At 43.3% G+C, this 25,465-nt stretch overlaps 2 protein-coding genes across 9 annotated transcripts in view; both read right to left on the reverse strand.

Moving 5' to 3' along the window:
* Positions 1-19,978, reverse strand: part of scap (SREBF chaperone) — a 32,302-nt gene extending 12,324 nt beyond the window's left edge. For 7 of the 8 annotated variants that reach the window (XR_013299892.1, XR_013299894.1, XR_013299890.1 and 4 more), the window contains exons 1-22: positions 17,395-17,583; positions 15,255-15,461; positions 15,046-15,166; positions 14,060-14,217; positions 13,760-13,983; positions 12,802-12,907; positions 11,916-12,088; positions 10,856-10,982; positions 10,290-10,402; positions 8,849-8,943; positions 8,675-8,773; positions 8,391-8,603; positions 6,655-7,031; positions 5,031-5,180; positions 4,758-4,950; positions 3,893-4,008; positions 3,163-3,625; positions 2,989-3,080; positions 2,862-2,926; positions 1,977-2,155; positions 1,803-1,883; positions 837-1,043 (exon numbers count right to left, since the gene is read on the reverse strand). Coding sequence is in view for 1 of the 8 variants with exons in the window: in XM_077597863.1 (XP_077453989.1) it covers positions 837-1,043; positions 1,803-1,883; positions 1,977-2,155; positions 2,862-2,926; positions 2,989-3,080; positions 3,163-3,625; positions 3,893-4,008; positions 4,758-4,950; positions 5,031-5,180; positions 6,655-7,031; positions 8,391-8,603; positions 8,675-8,773; positions 8,849-8,943; positions 10,290-10,402; positions 10,856-10,982; positions 11,916-12,088; positions 12,802-12,907; positions 13,760-13,983; positions 14,060-14,217; positions 15,046-15,166; positions 15,255-15,461; positions 17,395-17,456 (3,621 nt within the window). In the remaining 7 variants the exon portion in view is untranslated. Of the gene's footprint in view, positions 1-836; positions 1,044-1,802; positions 1,884-1,976; positions 2,156-2,861; positions 2,927-2,988; positions 3,081-3,162; positions 3,626-3,892; positions 4,009-4,757; positions 4,951-5,030; positions 5,181-6,654; positions 7,032-8,390; positions 8,604-8,674; positions 8,774-8,848; positions 8,944-10,289; positions 10,403-10,855; positions 10,983-11,915; positions 12,089-12,801; positions 12,908-13,759; positions 13,984-14,059; positions 14,218-15,045; positions 15,167-15,254; positions 15,462-17,394; positions 17,584-19,760 lie in introns of those variants that run through there. The other variant, XR_013299895.1, reaches the window with a different exon arrangement.
* Positions 19,979-20,353: 375 nt separating this feature from the next.
* On the reverse strand, positions 20,354-23,982 carry elp6 (elongator acetyltransferase complex subunit 6). The gene is made up of 7 exons (XM_077597873.1): positions 23,690-23,982; positions 23,123-23,201; positions 22,980-23,050; positions 22,781-22,905; positions 21,683-21,881; positions 21,445-21,609; positions 20,354-20,851 (listed from the first exon to the last, which is right to left on the reverse strand). Exons 1-7 carry the CDS (start codon positions 23,741-23,743, stop codon positions 20,726-20,728), a joined length of 819 nt encoding a protein of 272 aa, XP_077453999.1. The 5' UTR covers positions 23,744-23,982; the 3' UTR covers positions 20,354-20,725.
* Positions 23,983-25,465: the final 1,483 nt, after the last annotated feature.

The following is a 25,465-nucleotide window of genomic DNA, read 5'->3' on the forward strand; positions in this document are numbered from 1 at the left end:
AAAAAAACTTATTAAGATTATTTGGTGAAAAATTCACTAACCTGCAAGCTATCCGGCAATTTCTTACCCCTAAATTTTGGGGGGTTTATTTCATTATGTATAAAAACACATCTATCTACAGTGGTGCCTCTACTTACAAATGCTTCTACAGACGTAAATTTCAAGTTACAAAACAAAACCCTCCGATATGCAAATGACTGTTCCAAAATACGGGGAAAAAATCCCCCAAAACGTCAATACATTGCCTTGTAGGAGTTTATTTTATTTTGAAATTGTCACAGGAGCACTGCGTCCCGCTTGACAATCTCCTTGCACTCTGCTGGCCTTCCATTGGCTCTCTCCCAACAACTTTTTTTCCCCAATTATAGTTAGAGCAAATGTGTTCTTAATTTAAAATAACTGGTGCGAACTATATAAAGTTATCCATCCGTGACTGATATTGCTAATTGCTAAATTATTTTGAATTCCTCATTTGAAATTAATGTGTTTATATGTTGGTGTGCTAACCTTAGCTTCCTCCTTACACTTATGCACCTGCACGAATGCATTATTTTTAATATGTTCATATATCATATCTCTCCTTTTGTGTGTTTCTCACATTTTTCTTTTTTTGGGCTGCAAATTAGAGAATTTGCATACCAAGGTTCATTTCGTAAGTAGAGGTAGGGCTACCTCTACTTACAAAATGTGTGTATTACGATGCCTGTGGAGCACCATTTGCTGGTTAAAGAGTGCATTACACTAACAGGCCCATCACCATCCTGATAATAGGCGTTAAATGACAAATCCAAAGTACTACGTCAAAGTACTATAGAGGAAAAATACTGTAGACTGACCTGCTGTATGAGGTATAATTTGATCCCGGTGCTTCGGTCCCAGGCGCAAATGAGGTCGTCCAAACCCGAGCTGATGACGCAAAGCGGCGTGCACACCAGCGAGGTGACGTCGCCGCGGTGGCCGTCCACGCGGCTGACGCGGTTGCCCGTCAGGACGTCCCACAGGCAGATGGCGCCGTCCTGGGCCCCGCTCGCCAGGACCATGGTCTGAGGGACGCAAAAAGCAGATTAGATCGGTTTCCTGACAGAGTTCAGAACTGATTTGGATAATTTGGTTTTTAAGAGCCACGTGAAGAGTTACCTTATGGATTGTGTCAAGGTTTCCTGCCAAAGCAGGAGCTAACAATGCTATTTTGGCTAGCTTGCTAGGAAAAAAAAAATCTAAAATTACCATTATCTTAAATTATGCTAGGCTATAAAGGATTTTTTTTTTAAACTTTACCGGGCTGAAATAAAAAAATATATAATTTTTTACACTTATAAGAAAATAACTCCCACAAAGAAGTTTACTCAGTAATTTAGATTTTCAATTTGGGCATGCTTGCTGGGAAAAACATCTAAAATTACCATTAGCTTAAGTTATGCTAGGCTATAATGGATTTAAAAAAAAAACTTTACCGGGCTGAAATAAAAAAATGTATAATTTTTTACACTTATAAGAAAATAACTCCCACAAAGATCTTAGTTTACTCAGTAATTTAGATTTTAAATTTGGGCATGCAAAAAAAAAAAAAACTAAAAAAAATTTTGGGGGAAAAAATCACCATTATGGTGATTAGAAAAAAATAATAAATTGTCCCAAAGTTAACAGGAAATGACCTTTGTAATGCCCAAAACCTACAGGAAGTGATCCAAAATAAATAGGAAATGTAGTACCCTGAAACTAAGAGGAACTTCTTTGAATTTGCACTCAACAACGGAACAAGTAAGTTTAAGAGCCCGAGCGTGGAAGAAAGAGGAAGTGACCTCATCGATGTAGACGGCGGTGATGCCGGCGGCGTGTCCCTGCAGCGTGAACAGGCAGCACGAGTCTTCCAGTCGATAAATCTGCGTGAGGGCAGCGGGCAAAAGGTTGGGGAGGTTCCTAAGGTGGCCCCAGGCCAAGCCCCGCCCCAGACTCCGCCTCCCTTCCTAACTCACCCGCACGGTTTGGTCGTGGCTGCCCGTCACCACCCTGCCGGCGGCGGCCTTCAGAACGGTGATGGGCTTCTGGTGGGCGCACTGCACCGAGCGCGTCAGCTGGCAGCTGATGGCGTCTTCGCTGCTGTAGCAGGGCGACAAAGGGACGCCGCCTCCGGCCCCGCCTCCGCCCGGGGCACCTGAAAGAAAAGGGACGCGCCGTTTTTGACTCATTTCAACATTCACCAGCATAAAATAAATTTGTCGAGCTCACGTCAAATCCACTTGAAAATGACATGAAATGAAATGCTAATTACAGTAATCCCTCGATTATGGCGAATTCACTACTTAGCGATTATTTTCCGCTATTAATTGTTAAAATAAAAAAAAAGTTAATAAAAATGTGAAAATAAGCATTCTGTTCCCCCAAACCACAGGTGTCAAAGTGGCGGCCCGGGGGCCAAATCTGGCCCGCCGCATCATTTTGTGCGGCCCGAAAAAGTCAATCACGAGTGCCGATTTTCTGTTCTGGAATCAAAATCAGATTATAGATGTATATTATATGTCCTGATTTTCCCCTTTTTAAATCAATCATTGCAATTTTTTGAATCCAATTTGTTTTCTTTTTGTGTTTTTAGCATTTCGTAAAATCGAAAAATAAGTATATACAAATATTTTCTGTTTTTTCCACTTTAATATTGCACATAAAATGTTTTGTTTCCTTTTGAAATGAAAAACAAATGTTTAAAAGATGTTTTCTCTTACTTTTTAAGTCTTTTGATCCAGTTCTAAAAAAAAAAATTAAACATTTGAAAATCTAAATATTATATCTAAAATGGCCCGTCTCACATGAAATGGACTGGGAACCAAACCCGAGTTTGTCACCCTTGCCCCAAATGGTCTGACCTCGGTACTGAAGCAGATCCACGCTGAAGAAGTCCAGAGAGCCGTCGAGACGCGCCGCCACGATTCTGTCAAAGATGGCCGACGCGTCAGTTGGCGCCGTTTTGGCAATCAAAATTAGCCAACGCACCTGTTGCTGAGGAAGGCCAACGCGGTGATGCCGGACACCCCGGCGGCCTCGCCGCTGCTGCACCGCAAGCGTCCGTCCGTGGCGTCCCACAGCTACGTACAAAACGGCGCCAAACGCGGGGTCAATCGGCGAAATCCGCCCCGCCCCAAAAGGCGGCCCCGGTCCAATACCCACCTCCAGTTTTCCGTTGCTGCGCCCGGCGACGATGAGGTTCCCCCTGAGCTCCAGCGCCCAGACCGAGCCCCCGTCCGAACCGGGCGCCACGGCCTCGCGGGCGTCCCAGAAGCCTGGCCGGCTTCGGGGCGCGGCACCGGCCGGCGGAGAAGGCGAGGGGGAGAAGATCCCGCAGGGCGAGGGCGGCTTGTGCGCCGTGTAGGCGTTGGCCACCACCTCGCCGTAGTTGAAACCCTCCCGGGCGGGCCGGGCGGCGTGGGCGCAGGACGGCGCCGAGGCGAAGTTGGTTTCGATGAGCGACGTCAGGTCCGGTTGGTCTTTGAAGAGGGGCCGGCGGCTGGGGGCCACGCGCCGCCTCACTTGGTAGGATTCGTCCTCGGAGGGGCTGTCGCCACTCAACGAGCCGTCCGGGTCCTGCCGGTTGACCCGGCCGCTGCCGCCGCCGCTGCTGTTTCGCCTAAGCCTGCAGGGGGCGCAAGAGCGGATCGTCAGGGTGGAAACAGATCCCAGATTAATCGGATCGACAGACTTGGCAGGTCTGTGAGTTTTTGCCACATTTGATTCAAGATACAGTTTACATCACATGTGTCAAAAAGGCGTCCCGGGGGCCAAATCTGGCCCGCCACATCATTTTGTGTGGGCCGGTAAAGTAAATGATGAGTTCAGACATCATTTTTTTGCGACAAATATGGCATATATGCAAGAAAGTACGGTAAATTGGCGTGCATACCCGTGCTTGGGGATGACGGTCAGGCAATCTCCCGTCTGAGCGTCCCAAACGCGAATCTGTCCCGCGAGGCAGCAGCTGGCCAGCAGCATCCCGTCGCTCGCCAGGCATTCGATGTCCTGACAGATGGAAAAAAAAAAAATGTCACCGTGGACCAATACTATGTTTTGGCTTCAATATTAGCCGAGCGCTAATCAGTTCGTACGGTAAAATACCACCATTAGATATCATTCAGAGTGGTTTCTGTTTAAATTCTGCCTACTCGACTGAAAAACGTTTATTTGTTGCCATCCTCCTGCTCCAATTCCAATTCCAATTCCTATTAATATTCCTATTCCTATTCCAATTCCAATTCCAATTCCAATTCCAATTCCAATTCCAATTCCAATTCCAATTCCAATTCCAATTCCAATTCCAATTCCAATTCATATTGGCCAGAGAATAAACTCGTCTTTTGTTTTAACTTGTCCGCCATTGACGTCAATCCATTCCAAGTGGGAGGCTAGTTAGCGAATAAACGAACATCTACTGGTAATCAACTCATTTGAATTCACCGATGAAGGATTAAAAGATCTTTCACGGCCTCCGGTCGGCCATGTTGGTAGGGTCCACGTTCCCATCAAAGTCGGGGCATTGACGTCCAATTAAAAAACGGTTCCCTGCCCACCTCCCACCTCAAATGGATCGGACGCGTGACGCAAATACACGGCCAAAAGCTCACTGGACGCCACCCAATTGGCATCTCGACCTCTTTTACGCCGGCGCGCGTCGCCGACGGCCATCTTTGTCGGGGGGCGACCAAACCATCGGGACACGGTTGCTTCAAAACATTGGACGGCGCCACGAGAGAAACGCCAAGGGTTCCCACCATGCCGTGTCCCCGCAGCAGCAGCGGCGAGATCTCGCTGACGGGCGGAAAGTATCCGTAGCCGTCGCAGGGCCGATCCACCCGGCGCCGCCGCCCGGCGTTCTGCCCGTAGTTCCGCGGGCACAGGAGTCGGTAGAGACACAGGAGAAGCAGGACCAGCAGGACGCCGGCCGCCAGACCCAGAGCGCCTACCCTGTACGGACGGACGGACGGACGGTTCAATTCCCCGTCTATCGTGTTGACAACGAGACGCATCTCGGCTGGGCTACTCACTTGTAAAGCGTCAGGTCGGTCTGGAGATCCGCCGCCACCTTGGGAAGGGGGAGCAGGGGGACCTTGGTGTCCTGGGGGTGGCGCCCCTCGATGGCCTCCTGGGGGCTCAGGTGAATGGTGACGGGAATTACGGGCAAGATGCTGATGTACCTAAAAAGTACAAGTCCATTTATGCTGACTATCCACTGGTTTTCATTAATTGGACATGGGAAAAAAAATGAAGTTTTCATTGTACAGTAATACCTCGACATACGAGTGCCCGGACATACGAGCAATTTGAGATAAGAGTAACATTTTGAGCAAATATTTATCTTGAGATACGAGACAAATTTTCATATACCATATTTTCACGACTATAAGGCGCACTTAAGTCTTAAATGTTCTCCAAAATAGACAGGGCACCTTATAATCCAGTGTGCTTTATATATGGACCAATACTAAAATAGTTATCACCATAAAATCAAATAAATCAGTGGATAGGGTACACCATCCTCTCCAGCTCTCACAACTACAGCAAGCAGCCCCCAACTCTACTATTTTTCCCGTAGAAAAAGTACTGCGCAGTGACTGCTGGGATATATAGTTTTTTGTCAATACACCCAGTATGAATTACTAAGTACTAATTTGGTGCTCGCCGTCATTCCGACTGGATTTACATAAGAACTCCTGCCGCTAGATGTTGGCGTGGACATCGACATCAACACAGCTTTACGAAGGGTGGCAGGCAGCGCCGGGCTAGTTACACTAGCTACTAGCTAGCTACTATTTGCGAATGGATTGTGGCCACCTGGACGAACGTATTAAACTCAGCGTTTTCGATGGACAATTGTTCAATTGGGACACAGAAAATGAGGACTTTGATGGATTTGTGGGTGATGATGACGTGAGTACATTGTAAAATGGCTAAATAAAGTACAACCGAACTTAGTTTTGCTTCCATTGCCCTTTTAAAAACGTGTTTTTAGCGCGTGTCCGTATGTTTAAGCTGGTGTATTGTTTTGCCATGCCTGACTGCGTCTTTAAAAACGGTGCGTCCTTTGTGTGTGTCAAATACAGAAATAGCACTCGTTACTGACACTGCGCCTTTAAATGCGAGGCGCCATATAGTCGTGAAAATACGGTTCGAGCATACAGAGGCTGCTAATGAGAACCGTGGACACAGTCTTTCTGGTCGCAACTCCCTCGTGTAATGTCTCTACGAGTACTGGGCGGAGCGTTGCATTTTTTCAGTGTTTTTTTCCCGTTAGTTAGCGCGAATGGCGGAGCTTGATCGCTAATACAAGAGGAGTGTATACAACTTCTCGTTGGCAAGTGGTCATGCGTTTTTTCTGGGGGAATTTTTGTTAATAAATTTTTTTGTAAGTTCATAAAAATATGAAAATAGGAAAAATATTTTATTTTATGTATTTATTTTTTAATAGGGGTGACCCTACTTTGCGGTTTTTCGTTTATTGCGGCCATGTCTGGTCTAGATTAACCGCGATAATCGAGTGTAAACATTTTTAGGACTTCTAATTTACGTGTGTACTTTATGGTGATGCTTTAAATTTCATTATAATTGTATAATGTCAACAAAGGCATTCAATTCAATTAAAAATGTTAGCATGCAAATGTTAGTACTCACTTCTTGGCCAAAGTGATGTTGTAGTAGCTGAAGAGCGAAGGCCAGTGCCTGAAGGAAAGTCTCCTCCATCCTTCCTCGTCTTCTGGACCCCAGGTGATCTGGGGTCCCGCCGGCGGGGCTCGGGGCCCCGCTTTAGCACCGGGGCGGCCCCGCCCTCGTTCCTCGGGCAAGGGCGTCGGGTCCGGCGTCGAGCGCTCCGCGAGGGTGTCGCTGGGGTCTTCCCCGCGGACGACGGCCCCGCCTTCCGGGTCGGGGTTCGTGCCCACGCCGCCGTCCTCTCCCAGGGGACTCTGCTCCGACACCTGCGCGGCCAGGTAAGTGCGCACGCCGGCCGGGTCGGTGTAGACCAGAATGCCGATCCAGATCACCGTGCTGACCTGCAAAAGCAAATGGCAAGAATGAGGGTGAGGAAGCCACACCTGGAATGCTGGCGCTCACAAACTATAGTTGCATTTCCACGACAGTTTTTCACAATAAACGTCATTCAATTTAACTCATTGCCTGCCACTGACAGTGACTGGATGAGGAAGTCACGATGGAAGGACCTCAATCTAACAGTGCCGGTTAAAAATGAAGAAATAAATAAAAATGAAAGTATAAAGTGACCTGACTGCCAGCCATAGAAAATATAATAGTGCGAAGAAAACTTTTTAAAGGGTCATTTTTTTTTGTAAAGTTGAGTTGCGCCATTTTGGGTCACTTCCTATTCATTTTAGGGAAACTCAGAAAATTCATTCATTTTCCGAACCGCTTATCCTCACAAGGGGGTGCTGGAGCCTGTCCCAGCCAACTACAGCGACCAGACGGGGGACATCCGAAATGGGTGGCCGGCCAATCGCAAGGCACGAGGAGACAAACAACCAATCAGTCACGGCTAAAGACAAATTAGCATTCAATTAGCCTAGCGTGCATGTTTTGGGGACGTGGGGGGGGGGGGGGGGGGGAGCGGAGCACCCAGAGAAAACCCACGCACACCCGGGGAGAATGTCCAAACTCCACACTACGGGGAGGACCCACCTGGAATCGAACGCGCGACCCCAGAACAGTGAGGCCGGCTCTTTTTTACCATTATAATCCGCTGAGCCAATTGCAAGGCATGAGGAGACAAACAGCCAATCAGTCACGGCTAAAGACAATTTAGCATCCAATTAGCCTAGCGTGCGTGTTTTTGGGACGTGGGGGAAAAGCGGAGCACCCAGAGAAAACCCACGCACGCCGGGGGAGAATGTCCAAACTCCACACTACGGGGAGGACTGTGGAATATGGAATGTATTTCTCTTGTATACTTATTTTGTATTCTTAGCATTAGCATCTAGAATAGAATTTTAGTGACACCTACTGGTCAAGGTCTGTCATCACTTTGTATATAGCGCCTACCCTTGTTGTTCCCGCCTAAAGTTTGTCTCCGCCTACCTTGAATAAAAGTGCTAGCGGTCCACTTTTCGGATGTGTGTTTGGCAAAGCAGAGCTACCAGATCGACGTGGGCTGTCCGTTCCCCCCCTTTTCGGAAGGGTGGGGGCGAACAAGAGACAAAGAAGCTAGCGAGCCGCGACAGTCGTGGAAAGCAGCCTGCCACTCGACCATTCAGAGAAGGCCGACAGAGTCTAAAACTATTACATGCTTGGTGCCGCCTCTGCTTGAAGATTAGTTTGATGTTGGGGATTTAGCCCTCACATGGACCCACCTGGAATCGAACCCACGACCCCAGAACCGCGAGGCCGGTTCTTTTTTTTACCATTATAATCCGCTGAGCCAGGCGCGTACGAGCCCAGAAGTAGAAGAGTCGCAGCCTTTTGGGGGGTCTCAGGTTCCTGCCGGTGGTCTGCAGGGTGATGGTGTGAGGGAGGGGCCGCGGAGGAGGTCGCGGCGCCCTGGCGCGCATGAGCGCCGGCGGCTTGGCCCCGTCCAGGCCGTCGTCCGTCCGCATGTGCCCGTGGAGGTCCACCAGCTGCGGAGATTCGGACAGCGGTTAGCGGGAATGGGCGCCGCCCGGACGTCTTCCCGGCCACGCCCACGTACCTCCATGCGGCGGATGTCGATGGACAGCACGGTGGTGAAGAAGAACATCTGCAGGAAGAAGTCCGACAGCAGGCCCACCACGGCGAACAGGCAGAACTCCTGAGGAGGTGGACGTCAAACACGTTGGGGAATAATCCGAGGGGCGGAGCCAAACGATCGGCGGAGGCCGCAAACCTGGATGGCCGGCACCAGGGTGAAGTAGCCGATGAGGATGATGCACAGCTCGGTGGCCACGTTCTTCATGATGGACCAGCTTTCGTTACTCAAGCCTGAAAAGGCAACTTACAAATTATTTGGAAGTAAAATGAGCGTATCGGCCGCAATTTGTGCGCAAATAAGCCATATCTTTCATTTAGTCGTCATTTTTTAAGCGACAAATACGGCTTATATGCGAGAAAATACGGTAATGAGTTGCAGAACCATTTTAGGAGATATGAAATAAATATATATCATATTTAAGCTTGAAATAAAATTTATTTTGACCTTGAGCGCCAATATCGCACTTTAACCTCATTTGATAGCCTGTATTCGAGTTTATATGATTTTTTTTTTAACAAAAAACAAATCTAAAAAATGTTTGTGGCGTTGCTAAAATAACTAGCTGACGGAGCTTTTTAGCCCAAAAACATTTTAGGAGATATGAAATAAATATTTAACAGATTTATGCTTGAAATTGAATTATTATTTATTATAGAATAGTATTTATTATAATTATTATTTAATAATTATTATTATTTTGACCATGAGCACCAACATCGCACTTTAACCTCATTTGATAGCCTGTATTTCTTTTCTTACTTGATATAAAGGAGTTTATATGAAAAAATGTTAACCAAAAAAATCTAAAAATGGTTTGTGGCGTTGTTAAATAAGATAGCTGATGGAGCTCTTTAGCCATAAAGCTCATTTATTTGCCTGATAGCTGTACCGGCCGCAATTTGTGCGCATATAAGCCGCACCCTTGATTCAGTCGTCATTTTTTTTTGCGACAAATACGGCTTATATGCGAGAAAATACAGTAATGCGTTGCAGAATCATTTTAGGAGATATGAAATAAATATTTATGCTTGAAATAAAATTTATTTCGACCATGAGCGCCAACATCGCACTTTTTTTGAAGCGACAAATACCGCTTATATGTGAGAAAATACGGTAGATCACGTGTGTCAAAGTGGTGGCCCGGGGGCCAAATCTGGCCCACCACATCATTTTGTGCGGCCCGGGAAAGTCAATCATGAGTGCCGACTTTCTGTTTTAGGATCAAATTCAAATGAAGAGTATAGATGTATATTAAATTTCCTGATTTTCCCCCTTTTAAATCAATCAGTCATTTTTTCATCCATTTTTTTCTGTTTTTAGTTAGTTCAAAAATCATTTTGTAAAATCTAAAAATATATTCAAAAAGCTAATATAAACATTTTTTTAGATTTATAAAAAACTGAATATTCAGGGCTTTTAATCTAGTTATTTAAATCCATTTATAAAAAAAATATATCTAAATATTATATCTAAAATGGTCCGGCCCACATGAAATCAAGTTGACGTTAAAGCGGCCCGCGAAGCAACCCGAGTCTGACAATCTTGCGGTAGATGTAGAAAAAAAACGTAGCCGTACCCTGAGCAATACGAATCTTAACCTCCAGGTCAACGGGCGTGGACACCACGGACTGAGTGAGGACCAGGACGTTCTCCACGCCGATCACCACCACCAGGTACGGGAAGATCTCCCTGTCAGGACAGAAGAAGAAACTTCCTTTCAAAAAGAAAAAAAATAATGCTAACTTTCACTCCAAGCAAAACTAGCCAGCCGGCGCTAACTTTTTTTCGAAACGCTTATTGAGCGATTACGTGGTTACGTGTTTGACTTGGCAGGAAGTCATCTCGGGAAGATAAGGAAGTGTGTGCGCAAACACACACAACACACACAGACGCACACACGCTATCGCTATTTGCGCTATTTGGGCCAATGGCGGACCGGCGTGTCAGACGGTGGGTCTGTGATTGTCGGGGAAAGCCCGTCACGCCACGGCGTCCGCTTCGGAGAAGCCCTCACGCGATTGGGTGGAGCGGCGGCGGCGATTCGAGCGCGCCAATGATTTGACAACGGGTAAATATTGACGCAAATCGCTGGAAGCGGGACGCTGATAAGCCTTCGCCGTGTGTGTGTGTGAGTTTACGTACCCTCCGTTGAGAGTAGGCGTGAGGCCAAAGAGCGTGCACAGGCCCACTGACATGAGAAGCGAGCTCAGCACGGTGACCACGGCGGCCAGGGCCAGACCCCATTTGGACTTCACCATGTCGATCTTACCTGTGCGGAATGGGGAGGGGCGGGGACAAAAAGAAGTCAGAATACAACTTGTTGAAAATTGTATTTCTACTGAAATGCATGGGAGTTATTTTGTGCTAATGCTAACTTTTGGGTCCATTTTCATGGGGCGGGGCAAAAAGTCAAGATACAACTTGTTGAAAATAGTGTTTCTATAGAAAATGAATGGGAATTATTTCGTGCTAGTGCTAACTTCTGGGTCCGATTTTATTGGGGCAGGGCAAAAAGTCAAGATACAACTTGAAAACTATTTCTACAGAAAATGCATAGGAATTATTTCGTGTCAGTCCTAACTTTTTGGTCATTTTTTGGGGGAAAAAAAGTCAAGATGTAACTTGATAATAGCATTTCTACAGAAAATGCATGGGAATTATTTCATGCAAGTGCTAACTTTTGGGTCCATTTTTCTATGGTGGAGGCAAAAAGTTAAGATACAAATTGAAAATAGTCAATGTAAAAAAAATTTAAAAAATTAATGTGTTAAAAAGTCAACATACAACTTAAAATTAGCTTTTCTACAGGAAATGCAGGGGTATTATTTTGTGCCAATGCTTTTTGGGGGGTGAAAAAGTAAGGGTATAACTTGAAAATAGCATTTCTACAGAAAATGCATGGAATTAATTTCATATACGGGTCTGACGTAAACATTAGTAGCAAAATCTGACAAAAAGCCTACTTCACGTCAATCTGCGAAATGTAGCTTTTCTCCCAAACTAGAACATGTTCTACTAACACGTTCCTCTTCAAACATGACCCGAGTGAATCCGCTTCATTTGGCGCGTTTGGTGCATTTGGCCCGCCGCTAGGTCAGCCAAGCGCGGGAGATTATCCTTCCCGGAAAAAGCCGGCCGCCCAAAACGGGTCTTAAAAAGGCGGCGGGGCGCCAGAAAAGGGAGGAGCCAACCAAACACTGACGTGTGGAGAAGTAGATGTAGGCGAAGAGGATGATGTAGGTGGTGACCAGGGGGATGAGTTCGGCCACGGCGAGCTCCTCCTTGAAGTGGACGTGGACCATGCGCTCGTTCTTCAGGCTGCAGTTGCTGGATGGGTGGAGCTGCTTCAGGCGAGTGCGGAGGCTTCCCAGGAACCTAAACGCACCGCACACAGATTTTTATTGGGGTTGGAGTGAGTTGCGTGTGGGCCCAAAGTGTAAATAAACGCGGCTAATGTCATGATTCATAGGGATGTCCCGATCGTCCAATTGGGTCCCTCGGATATATGCATACGTACATGTATACGGTGGTACCTCTACTTACAAATGATTCTACCTACAAACATTTCAGGTTACAAACAAAACCCTCTGATAGGCAAAATGACTGTTCCAATATACGACATTTAAAAAAAAAAACAGCATTCAATGCCTGTATCCGTTATTTTATTTTGAAATTGTGGCGGTACCCTTGCGTTCTGCTTGACAGTTTCCCTCCACTGGCTTCCCATTGGCTGTCTCCCAACAACTCTCCACAATCTGGAGCCTATCCCATCTTATTAAAGGCACCAACCCTGAATTGGTGATTAGTCAACCACAGTAATTTGATCATTTAGTAATTAAATACTCCTTTGAGAAAAATCCCAGTTGAGAAACAAGTTCTGGAGTCAATTAAGTTTGTAAGTAGAGGTACCACTAGACGAGACACATCCATATACATCAAAATATTGAAAATTGATTGGACACGTCGATCGGTAGTCAAATTGGATTGGAGATCTATGGCCGTAGTCGGTAGTTGATACCACTTAAAGTGAAAGAATTGATGGGGGACATCCCTATTGGAAGGCTAGATGTATTTTAAGAGAAACTGACTTGGCATCGTAGCTGGAGAGCACCATGCTGATGGTGTACGTCACCACCTTCTTCTTGTTGTAGTGGCTCACGCCCGTCAGCTTCCCCGGGACTCCAAATAGAAGGTCTGGAATACAAAGGCAACCCCAAATAAATCCTTTTTTCTTGGAATTCTCATTGGGTTATCTTTCAAGGAAAGACAGTCAATATAAATATCAATATCAATACCCCAAAAATTGAAAAATAAATCCGCATTTTTTTCAACCTCCAAAAATTCAATATATTTTTAAAAAATAGCATTTTTGAAAATCAAAAAACAGAAAAATCAACCAAATATTTCCCAGTTTCCATTTTTATTTTTGAATGTTAATTAAAAAATATATATATTTATTTTGATGTCGATATCAATATATATATATATATATATATATATATATATATATATATATATATATATATATATATATATATATATATATATATATATATATATAAATTAACATTCAAAAATAAAAATGGAAACTGGGAAATATTTGGTTGATTTTTCTGTTTTTTGATTTTCAAAAATGCTATTTTTTAAAAATATATTAAATTTTTGGAGGTTGAAAAAAATGTGGATTTATTTTTCAATTTTGGGGGGAGATATTCTCTAAACATTTTCTATGTCATGTCTGTCATTATAAAGCATCAGGTTCTCATCAAAATAGACTTATTTCTTTTGTAAAATTGAATAATTTGATATTTTGTATTTACATTCACTTCCGTATGATATTGACCCTAATCATGTGCTTTTAATTGATAGAGTATCTCAAAAATAGCACGTGGCTTTGATGTTTTTTTCTTCAGATTTTGCCTTCAAAGTAACACATTTCTACTTCCTATTAAAACCATGAACATGGAGTTGAACATTGGGAATCCGGGGGCGGCTTATACGCGAGAAATTGTCCAATTCAACCATTTTAAGGCAAATTGAAGTCACCTCTGAGCGTGGCGGAAGTGTGCAGTCCCTTGGGCTCGTGCTTCTGGATGCTCTTCAACGGGTCGGGGTCGGCGTCGAAGACTTCCCGTTGGTTCTGCCAATAGTTGCCGGGCGACACCATCAGGCAGCCGTGCTCCGGCAGCACCGGGCGCATCCGCCGCAGGCCGGGCGACAAGTCCGCCACCCTCAGACACAGCGACTCCAGACTGCGGAGGCCCGAAGCGCTAAGGATCGGGGTTTAAAGAATACAAAAATTCAATGAAAACATCTCCAGTTAGGCGCCGCCCCCCCTCCACTCACCCGTCGGCCTGGACGTGGTTGCGGATGTCGTCCAGCAGGGCGAAGACTCGCCCCAGCGGCGAGCGAAAGACGTCCACCGGCACCAGGCTGTTGTCCCACGGCGACACGGCCGCCTTCACCAACACTTGCTGGATGTACGCCACTGGGGGTCCTTGGTACTAGCGAGGTTAGAGGTCATTTAATTAGAAAAATGGGGGGAGCGATATATGGGGCCCGTTCCGGATTGAACCGGTGATGCCCCCGAAAAAAAATATATACTGTAGGTTCTCAACCAACAACCTCAATTGGTACCAGACGATTGTTTTCAAGTTGAATTGTTCCTAAGTACCAAAAAAAACAAAAATGAACAAGGGCAACCTGGCGGGTGAGTGGTTAGCGCGTTAGCCTAGCAGTTCTGGAATCCCAGGTTCGATCCCAGGTCGGTCCCCCTTTGTGGAGTTTGCATGTTCTACCCAGGCTTGCGTGGGTTTTCTCCGGGTATTCTGGTTTCCTCCCACATCCCAAAAAGATGCTTGCTAGGCTAATTTAGCACTCTAAATTGCCCCTAGCTAGGAATGATTGTTGTCCGTCTCATCGTGCCCTGCTATTGGTTGGCCACCGATTCAAGCCTCGGCTGGGATAGGCTACGGCACACCCCTGCGATTCTTGTGAAGATAAGCGCTTCAAAAATATGAATGAATGATAATAACTTGTATTGGACATTTTTGCATTTTCGAGTTGAGAATCAATATCACTGAGAGTTGAATTGAATGGGCCCGCCAGGCTTATAAAGCAGAGTTGAAAACCCTGTGACCCTTGTGAGGATAACCGCTTCAGAAAAATGATGGACTAATAACTGCCAAAGGAAAATTTTAGGCATGTCCAAGTTGAGAAACAATATCATGTAATGGACCTGGTTGAATTGAACGGGCCCGCCGGGCTTATAAAACAGGGTTTAAAAACCCCGATAGGTCAGAGTAAAAGTTAGAAAATGAAGCAAAAGATACCCAGTCTGGCCGTTCCCCGAGTTCTCCGTGAAGTTCTTGTGTGGGAACGCTGTAGTCCCGCACATTGGTGGCGAACTCGACGGGACCCGTTCCGGGCAAGGGAAGCCTCAGTAGCGGGTAGCTGCCCAAGAGAAAGAGAGAGAGGAGGTCAATGCTATACGATACATCGCGCTAAAGTACTTGATTTTTCCCAGCTCCACTGAACGCACCAGCAGGTGAGGATGCTGACTGAGGTGAAGAGGATGATGGGAACCGGGTAGGTGGCGCACAACAGGCCGTGGCGGTAGAAGGCCGCCGAGATCTTCTCCCTCAGCTGCTCGCGCAGCATGGCGGCGGCGGCGGCGGGCGCCGTCAACTCCCGGCCATCCGAGGGGGCGGGGCGGCCGCCGGGCAGACGCCGCGGGACATTAAAGGTCCTGCGCCAGAGAAATACAATGTAATATAAGCCGTAGTTGTAAGTTAAAAAAAAGAAGAAAAAAGACTTGCTATACTCCTTTTCGCCAGTAGATGTCAGCAAAGTAACATTTGGTATTTATTGGTTATTTTCTGTTTTGCAGTAAGAAAACAATCATTACTGGATGAATGACTAACTTTTTTTATGATATTGACCCTAATCATGTGCTTCGGATTCATACAGTATCTCACAAATACCATGTAATTTTTTTTAAAGATTTTACCTTCAAAGTAACACATTTGTTCTTCCGTTTAAAACCATGAATATGGACATGAATATTGTGAATCAGGGGGCGACTTATATGTGAGAAATTGTAAAATTCAGCCATTTTAGGGCAAATTTAATGGTGTGGCTTATACGCAGGTGCGGCTTATATGCGAGTATAAGTGCTCTTTCCTACTTAAGAGTATCAGCATGGATTTTTACATTTATATGAACTTTAAAATGTTGTTTTATTTATTTTTTAATAATTAATAGCGGGGGGGAAATCGCAAAGTAGTGAATTTGTGATAAGTGAGGACGCGATATTCGAGGGAGTACTGTAGTCACTTTCTATTCATTTGAGCCCAATTCCAGGTCACTTCCTATACACATGGAAAGGTCGCTGGCATTCAAAACAGACGAAACGTCCATCGTCGTGAGCGGCCCGTTTCGATTTCAGGTGAGCAAGCGCCTTGTTATTAATAGCGTCGCAGTAAACAAGGCAGCCGCCACAATGGCCTCCCTTGAGGCGTGTATTTGCTCAGCGTGCGTGCGTGCGTGCGTGGGGCACGGCGTGCTCGCGACCGCATTCCTGATGAGACAAAAGAGCGTGAGAATGAACTTTCATCGCCGGCGCCACTTTGAGGGCCCGCTGAGTTTTCTCGTGGTTCAAAGTGCCTTCGCCGCTTACGCTAACAACGTGGCGGCCACCGGAGAAGAGTTTGTTTACATCATCGACCCGGGCCGGGATGCTAATATTGTTTTTCTGGACGTTGTTGCTACGAGATAGCGCTAGCTTGGCGGCAAGTGAAAAATATTTTATGGAACGGGCATGCTAAAGTTAGCAACACGAAGAAAGATAGATGACATTGTTATACAAACATGAAAAAATTAAAAACAGGGCTGTTGATTTAAAATATTACAGATTTTTCTTTCTAAAGGTTGCTTGGCTAAATGCTAACAAATAATGAGATTAGATATTGTTATAACCCTTTTTAAAAAATGGACATTTGAACATTTACCTGCAAAAATACAATTAAATGATATGGAAGTACTAATTTACTTGTATACTAATAATAATTCACACAGAACAATTAATTTCAGTAGCAATATTAATTCATTTTAAGAAATCCGAATCAAGGTGCGCAAAAATTGCATACAGTTTTGCCAAAAAATGTAGGATTTTACTCAAATTTGAAGAAAATATCCATTTATTTCCAATGGCTTTAATCATTTTTAGTGGAAAAAATGACCTAATATCAACAGGTAATACCCAATGAACCGAAAGTTACCCAGAAATGAACTAAAAAAACAACAACAAAAAATTATGAAGGCTGGAAAAAAATACAAGAGTGAAAAAAAAACATGAAAAAGCCCCAAAAAGATGATATAACGTTTTTAAATCCTGCAATAACAGTGACAAAAACAAAAAAACACTCAATGGCAGAAAAAGATGCAAAAATCTACAAAAAAAACATGGAATACCTTTTTGGTCATTATTAGGCAATCACCCGCTGCCAAAAACAAAAGATGCCAATCCAAACGGATTGGACGTTCATCTCAGTCAAAAATCACCTAATAAATGACCTGTCAATCATCCTACACATCTCCAATTTCCCCCCAAAAATACGTATGTGAACATAACACAAGGCCTTCCATATACAACGACAAGTTGCCATCAACGACAACATTACCTCCCGTGGAGCGCACTTCCCAAAATGGCTGCCCTGAAGTCATGTCCAGGTTTCAGTAACATGATTATTCATGTAGTCACCAGCGTAACCAAGTCCTCCGAGGGTGCCGTGCTCCGGCGAGCGTCATGGGAAGTTCTGCGGCGAGCCAGGCCGCGCCGCGAAACTTGGCCGTGATTTACTTCCAACTATTAATCATTAAACACACCCTCATTACACACAAGCGGCTGCAAAATGAGTTCACTGACATTTCAACACACACATACGGTCGGTACACATGCACTTTTACCTAGTCCTAGACCTGAGCTATAAAACCACAACGATAATTATCGTGAAATAATTTTTTGTCAACAGTAATATTAAAAACTTGATAGAAATTTGATCATTTAAACTGTAATTACACCATCCGACCACCACAGGCAAAGGGGGCGCTGTTGTGAGATGAACCCTAGTTCCAGATCGATGTTCAGGAGAAGAAGGGGATGACGTGGAAACGTCTTTTTAGCAGGAGCATGAACGCAAAAGGACAATAACAAAATAGGCGATTATGAGATGCAGGACAACACAGTAGCCAATACACTAAAAGATCCAAGTGAATTCTCCCTGGTGTACCTGGATAATTATAATTTTTTTTACCGTGATAACATTTTTTGTCATATTGCCCAGCTCTGCCTAGTCCCACACAATGTCAATATATACCACAAAAAAACATCATTACTGCATATTGACCTGTTCGTGTAATGCACATTTTTGCCAGCAGATGGCGCCCACTTTGCGCTAACTTTCAACGATGAAGTGATATGCTATCAAAGTACCACCAATCGGCCTCAAGATGTCCCTCTCTCCTCTCAATCGTTAGCCAATCGGCTCCCCTGCCAACCGCACGAGAGTAACGCAATCAAAAAAATTGAAAATAGCAACACACAATCTACGCAGAACATAAACAACACAATTCTTTCCAATAATTTTTCTATTAATTCATTTCAAATATGTCACAATAAAAAAATGTTCAACTTGTGAATGCTGTTTTAAAAATCAACAAATCAAGGCGTGCAAATTTGCTATAGATGTTGACAAGAAAGTAACCCATGAGAACCCCAAAACCAACAGACGTGACCACCAAACAGGAACTAACCCAAACAAATGCACGGAAATCAACACGAAATGATCTAAAAATATACTGGAAGGAAATTGGACGTATTTCAATACAATTTGCGAAACAAATGTCACAATATGGAGATGCAAAACGGATCAGAAACCACGTTAAGATACTATTAAAGAGGAAAAACAAACCATTTCTAGTCCAAATAGACTGGACGTCTACCGCCATCAATTCCAGCCAATTAGTTTAAATAACTTGTTGTGTCGACACAAAACGTCAGAGCTTGTGGCAAACTATTCTGCAACTATTCTGTAACTAATGTAAATGAGAACATTTTATTTTTTCTGATTGTATTTGGGGGTTTTTTCATGTGAATTCAGTTTTTCTAGAATTTTCCTCCAACACATCGTGCCACCAACGCTACTGCTAAACATTGTAAAATAGTAGTTAACATATTTAAGTCATATCTCATGAAATAAGTCGTTAACACGCAAACGAAGAATAATTAAAACAAAATCTCGAAACTAATGTTTGGAAGAATGAGCGCCGGGTGCAAAACTAAGTTTGCCTCACGACGAGGGAGAGCATTAGCATGTTAGCGAACACTACGTTTAATATGAGCATGTAGCACAACTGAAATATCTTTTAAAGTCATATTAAATGACGTTGGGTGCCAGGAAAATCTATTTCATGATTTTTCAATGCTTTAAAACATTAATATTTGCCAGCCACGTTCGCGTTTGGAAGGTAACCAGGTGTTAGCCACATCTTTAGCATCAACCCATCACATAGTAGTAAGCATGTACAAACACTTATCTAAACAACAGAAACAAACACGAATAAATAAATAAGGACGCGAATAAAAATGATTATTTCACGTTCCTTAAATTATATACTTACTTAATACGGTCACAACTCTTTATTTTCAGGCATTAGTTGGTCGCAAAGTGTCCAAAAAGTGTCTTTAAATGTTAAAACACCGATTTAAAAAAATGCTAAGTCATTACCAGGTGAAATAAAAATATTGATTGGATATTGAAGTTTCCTCATTTACCAAGTATATATGTAGCACCATTAGTTGCGCGAATAACACATGAACAAATAAACTATTATTATAACTTTTCCCAAGCAATATATGACGCGAATTGAAGCATTATATTATGTGATACATAATATAAGTACTTAATAAATAGTTTTGTTCCGCAAAGTACATTGACAACAACATGAGTGGTCACCAAGCAGCGAGCGGCTCGAAGCTGCAACTTGCCTGGAAAAACGTCACGGTTTCCCGCAGCAGCCTCCGCGGTGCTCCTCCTCCTCCTGGATGCCTGGAATAGTGTCAAGTGGTCGGGAGAATTGTCTAAATATTCTCCGGCATTTTCTTTTTTTTCATTTTACGCAGTCCACAAGGCTGACCTGCTCCACCTGCGTGTCTACAAATGCTTAACGCGAGGTTGGGAGAGTCGTAGACCACATAATAGCACTGGATGTGAAAAGTCAGAGTAGGCGGTGTTATGAGCGGCGGCCATCTTAGAACAGTAAACGTTTCCTGGTGGCCTCTATTTGAGTCTATGGAAGTCGGTGACTTTAGCTACTAAAATACACTTTAACCCTACGTGGTATCACACATTTTTTTAAGGGATTTGACATGTTCTATTTAAGTTGACTACTCATGTTTATTATTTATTTTTACTACTTGTGTGCACTTTCTTGTGTGCACTTTATCGTGAAGCTTCAAATCTCACTGTACATATATAATGGCTATATAAACCCATTCAATTCAATAGATCTATGAAGTCATCATAATTTTAGCTTTTTTTCTTAAGGCAACTTATTATCACCAAATTTGAATCATTTAAATTTGCTGTCAAAACAGATCTTACTGTTTAATAAATTCATTCTTAGGTTTCCATTAAAATATTTAAGTTGACCATACGTATTTCGGAAGGCACTGACACAAAATGGCCGACAACTATAAACAGAGATCCCGATTGGCTCACACGCCCTGCTCATTGTGGGATATCTATGGTCAGAGCGGCACAATTCTTCTTCTCTCCTAGCCTTCTGGTGTCTACAGCGCCCTCTGTGGCCTCATTTGGAAGAACACCAAATAAATACAATAACAAAGTAGAAATCTGCTTGTTCTCCTTTACAAATTGAATCCAAAAAGACACAGAATATATAAAAAATAACAGTTTTTATCAGAGGAGGGCAGTTGCCGATGTACCGAGACTAGAGAACGGCGCTGGAAGTTCCCGGGGCAAAGAAGGAGGCTCCTTTGTCGTGAACTTTGTACTGAAAGGTCATCTTCTTCTGCTGTTGACCATCAGCTTGTCTCCTTCTGTCCCATACCTCCAACTGAACACATGTACAAACGTACACTCAGTGTTTTTTTCTCATTTATGGACTATTTATCTGCTCAATTTGCCATTTTTTTTTTAGATCTCTGGGTCTAAAAAGAGACCATGTTCAATTCCATTAGACAAAAGTGCTGATTTGGTGGAATTTTATGATGATTCCATCTGTTAAAGAGCTTCTTTTCAGTTCAATTCAGTGGTTGGTCGCCACCATGTGGAGTCTTTGCATCCTCCAAATAATGCTGAAGTTTGCCGAGAAGCTTCATTTATAAAAGAATGACTAATTTGGTAGTATTTAGAGGCATCTAAGTGATGAAAACAATTGTTTAATTGAATTGAATGCCTTCATTGTCATTACAGAGGGTTGGAACCAATTCATTTGTTTTCAGTTCATTTCAATGGGAAACGTCTGCTCGAGTTACGAAAATCTCGTCATACGATCTCAGTCTCGGAACGGATTACCATCGTATGTTGAGGTACCACTGTATTGCTAGCGTAAAAAAATGGAAGCCAAGTGACTATTTTGTGACATCATAATGCAATTTTAGGATTGAGAAAGTGTATTATCCACGGTGTATGAATTTGTGCGCGTACCTGACCGTGGATGTCCCGGCAGTATCCGGTTGGAAGACCGCGTACGGCGAGCGCTAGGCTACACTGATGAGTCAAACCCCTCAGCAGCCTCTCCGAGCTCTCCTGGCTTCCCGCCTCGTCGACGTCGCCTTCCGGGTCGCAGCGGAGCAGCATCACCACGTTGCCCTGCCGCCGGAACGGACGCTGAATGGTCTCTTTCGGGGATGGGTCACGCAACGCTACGGCCGCGTCGACTCACCTTCAACCGGGAGCAGACGAGCGCGCGGCAGTAGTGGCTGAAATCCAGCACGGAGTCCACGCCGACGCCGAGGCTCGCCAGCAGGCCCACGTCGTCCACCAGCAGCGCGGGGGGGCGGGGCCCGCCGGACTCCGCCCCCTGTGAGGTCAGGCCGGAGTGCGCCGAGAGGAAGAGACTTTGCAGGCCTGCTTCGGGATTCCTGCACAAACAAACAAAATCAACAAGGAGTGACCTACACATTTCAAAAGTAACCAAACATAAATATGAAGTGAGCAAAAAAATTACAAATAAACAGTAAGTGACCAAAAAAATTAAAAATAAATAGTAAGTGACCAAAAAAATTAAAAATAAATAGTAAGTGACCTAAAAAACTAAAAATAAATAGTAAGTGACCAAAAAATTTAAAATAAATAGTAAGTGACCAAAAATTTACAAATAGTAAGTGACCAAAAAATTACAAATAAATAGTAAGTGAGCAAAAAATTACAAATAAATAGTAAGTGCGCAAAAAAATTACAAATAAATAGTAAGTGAGCAAAAAATTACAAATAAATAGTAAGTGAGCAAAAAATAAATAGCAAGAGACCAAAAAAAATAAAAATAAATAGTAAGAGACCAAAACATTAAAAATAAATAGTAAGAGACCAAAAAAATTAAAAATCAATAGTAAGAGACCAAAAAAAATAAAAAAAAATAGTAAGTGACCAAAAAAATAAAAATAAATAGTAAGTGAGCAAAAAAATTAAAAATAAATAGTAAGTGACCAAAAAAATTTAAAAATAAATAGTAAGGGGAAAATCAGGAAATTTAGTATATATCTATACTCTTCATTTGAATTTGATCCTAAAGCAGAAAGTCGGCACTCATCATTTACTTTCTCGGGCCGCACCAATGATGCGGCCGGCCAGATTTGGCCCCCAGGCGGCCACTTTGACACCTGTGATGTAGACCAAACATGGCCGTGATAATCGAAAAAAATCGTAAAGTAGGGTCACCCCTATTATAACTACCATTGGGTCGCCGCCCCTCCCACTTCGACTGGATTGGACGCCTAGCATCAGCGGTTAGCAAAAGTTAGCAAAAGACTTGACAACATACCTGAGAAAGTCCATGGCCTGACTTTTTGGTCTGGAGCCATCAGGATTGAGGATGGACAAGGACTCATGGAGTCCTTCTAGGAACACCAGCTGACCTCTTTCTTTAGCCTGAGACAAACTTACACCCTCGACACACAATACGACCAAAATATGAGCCATTTTGTCCTGTATTTGGTTAGAAAACAATTTTAGCGACTTACCAATCTCTGGCTGACGGCGCTGTAGTGACTCAACGACTGCGCCAGACCCACAAAACACACTTGACAGCCGGCTAAAAAAGGAAAACACCAGGCGACAGTTTAGTGAAATGATTCGGGGCAAAATCTCGCGAGAAGATGTTCACCTCGGAGGTAGAATCCCAGGAAATGGTGCATAAGGAAGGAGGCATCACTCTGCCTGTCGGACAGCAGCACAAATTCGCCCTGGCAACAACAACAGTGTTAGCATGCTAACATGCTAACATCCTAGCCTGTCAGTTTTCGGACTTTATTTTTATATACATTTGCCTGCAATAAGTATAAGCGTGGCCTTGCTATTAAAGAAAATAATTAAAATCTAAATCCATTTGACAAAATTAAAGTAAATAAGCTTTTTTATTCTTGATTCCAAAACTTTGTTATGTATAAATAGAGAATCTTTAGTGTTCCCCCTTTCTTTAGTTTCTACCCAAATGGAAAAAACTGTGAATAAGAATGCAGTTATTTTCATTGTTTTCCCTCTTCTGTGGCTCTAAAAGCATAAGATTATTAACTATTTCTTCAAAATCGATTGGACGTCCAGCGCTGTCAAATCCATGAAAAGCTTAGCATTCAGTCAGCCCTCCCAGATTAAATGAATTGGACTACTATCGTAAAAATAATTATAATAAATACGTAACTCAATGCCCTTAATATTTTTTATCTTAGCTTACCGTGCTGAAGTTTTCCGGGCTGTCGTTTAAGATGCTGTTGAGTTCTGGAAACATTCTTAGCCACACTAGCGGCTAACTAGCCTGTAACTACTATATTCATAAATATACACAAACTACTTCAGCGTTCTGTTAAACTCTCAGAAGAACACACTTAGTACAAGTCGTACATTCCATAAAGTCGTCGTTTAGCCTTCGCGTCTTTAGAGAAAGAGAGAGCATATTTTTATTCATTTATTGACGAGAAAAGTCTAAATGCTAACACATGAGCCAACCGGAAGTTCCAGCAACGTGCGACCAAAGATATGTTTGTGAAAACAGGAAGACGCACTCTTCTCAGTAACATTGCTTGTCGTTTGCTCACTTACAAAAATATTAATTAATAGATAAAAACACTCTTTCTGAGTTGTGTTCCCGTGTTAGTAATTTAACATGATTTTACTAATAATAATTCATGAACACCAATAAAGCTCATATGATGAATAGAGAGAGAAAATATTACCGAAGAGACGATATATTCAAGTGCAATTGCATAACTAGTCGGCAGGTGGCAGTGTTGAACTCATGAGCCCGAACGCATTCATGTGAAACATAGATATATAACATTTATGATGTACCAATTCTGCATACCATTTTGACAGTTTTCGGGAATATCTGTCTCTTATTTATTTATTTTTTTACATATCTTGAGTTTTGCCATTTTCTTTTCATCAGATAGAAAATTAAGGATTAGCACTTTCGATTATTAACCCCTTGATGCTTCAAATTTCATGTAAGAAACAAATATATATATATTTTTCTTACATGAAATGTATATACAAAGTATTCAAATGTACACATACAGGCGTGTGCATGGCATGTTAAAATGTTTTCTCTTCATCTTCGCTCCGTCGGGATTTGGCCGGCTCGTGATTGGCTGTCCATGCGGTGGAATGATGTTGTAAGCGTGGAAAGGGAGCTCTCTGATTGGCTAAACACGCACGAACGCACATACACACACACAGTATTCAGTGATGGATAGATGTGTGCAGAAGACACATACAAATATTCGTCAGCCCGGACACAATTCATTTTTTGTGCTTTTAAATGATCATCATCGCATGTTCAAACGTCATCAGGTGGCGCCGGCAAATTAAACAAATAAAATTAAAATAAAACCTAGTTTAGTATAATAATTATTCTCTCCAAGTGTGACTGGGTCATCTGCTACCAACCATCTTTATCCGAAGAGATTGGACGTCTCCTCCTTTCTTTGGCTCAGTCAGTCACGTGACGACCAGCGGTTGCCATGGCAGCCACGACTGCGCTTCAAATGCATGGTGATTAACTGTTGTGTTTATTTCTTTGGCGCTCACAAAATCTTTTCTTCTTTTTCTTCTTCACAGTCCAAAATTCTTTCTGGAGGCCCCTCCTCCCCTTCTTTATTTATTCCGGGGACACAAGGGGACCCGGTCCCCCTAAAACCTCGCCACCCCCCCACAAGCAGCACCCTGGGAAGCAACGTTTTAACCCTTTCATTTCTCACAAAACCTCTGTGTGTGTATATGTGTGTGTCATTGTGCGTCTTGAATAGAGTGTGTGAAGCGGCCAGATGCTTTGTGAACGTGCGTGTGCGTGTGTGTGTGTATATGTGTGTGTGTGTGTGTGTGTGGTAGGACCCATTATACCACTTGAGTGGCGCTCTATATGCTAGCCGCGTCCTCATATGCTAATACGTTGGCAGAGGAGCTAGCGAAGCTAAAAAGCGATTCGGCGTGTGAAAATCTGTGCGACCATTTT

This window comes from Stigmatopora argus, chromosome 4 (assembly GCF_051989625.1).
Source record: "Stigmatopora argus isolate UIUO_Sarg chromosome 4, RoL_Sarg_1.0, whole genome shotgun sequence".
NCBI classification, from domain to species: Eukaryota; Metazoa; Chordata; class Actinopteri; order Syngnathiformes; family Syngnathidae; genus Stigmatopora; species Stigmatopora argus.

Excerpts from the sequence above, each read along its gene's own strand:
- elp6 (XM_077597873.1), bottom strand. The coding sequence starts at position 23,743 with ATGTTTCCAGAACTCAACAGCATCTTAAACGACAGCCCGGAAAACTTC. Across the intron at positions 22,906-22,979 it reads GCGCCGTCAGCCAGAGATTG|GGTGTAAGTTTGTCTCAGGC; the intron begins GTAAGTCGCTAA and ends TTGTGTGTCGAG. Across the intron at positions 21,610-21,682 it reads TCGTCTGCTCCCGGTTGAAG|GGCAACGTGGTGATGCTGCT; the intron begins GTGAGTCGACGC and ends TTCCGGCGGCAG.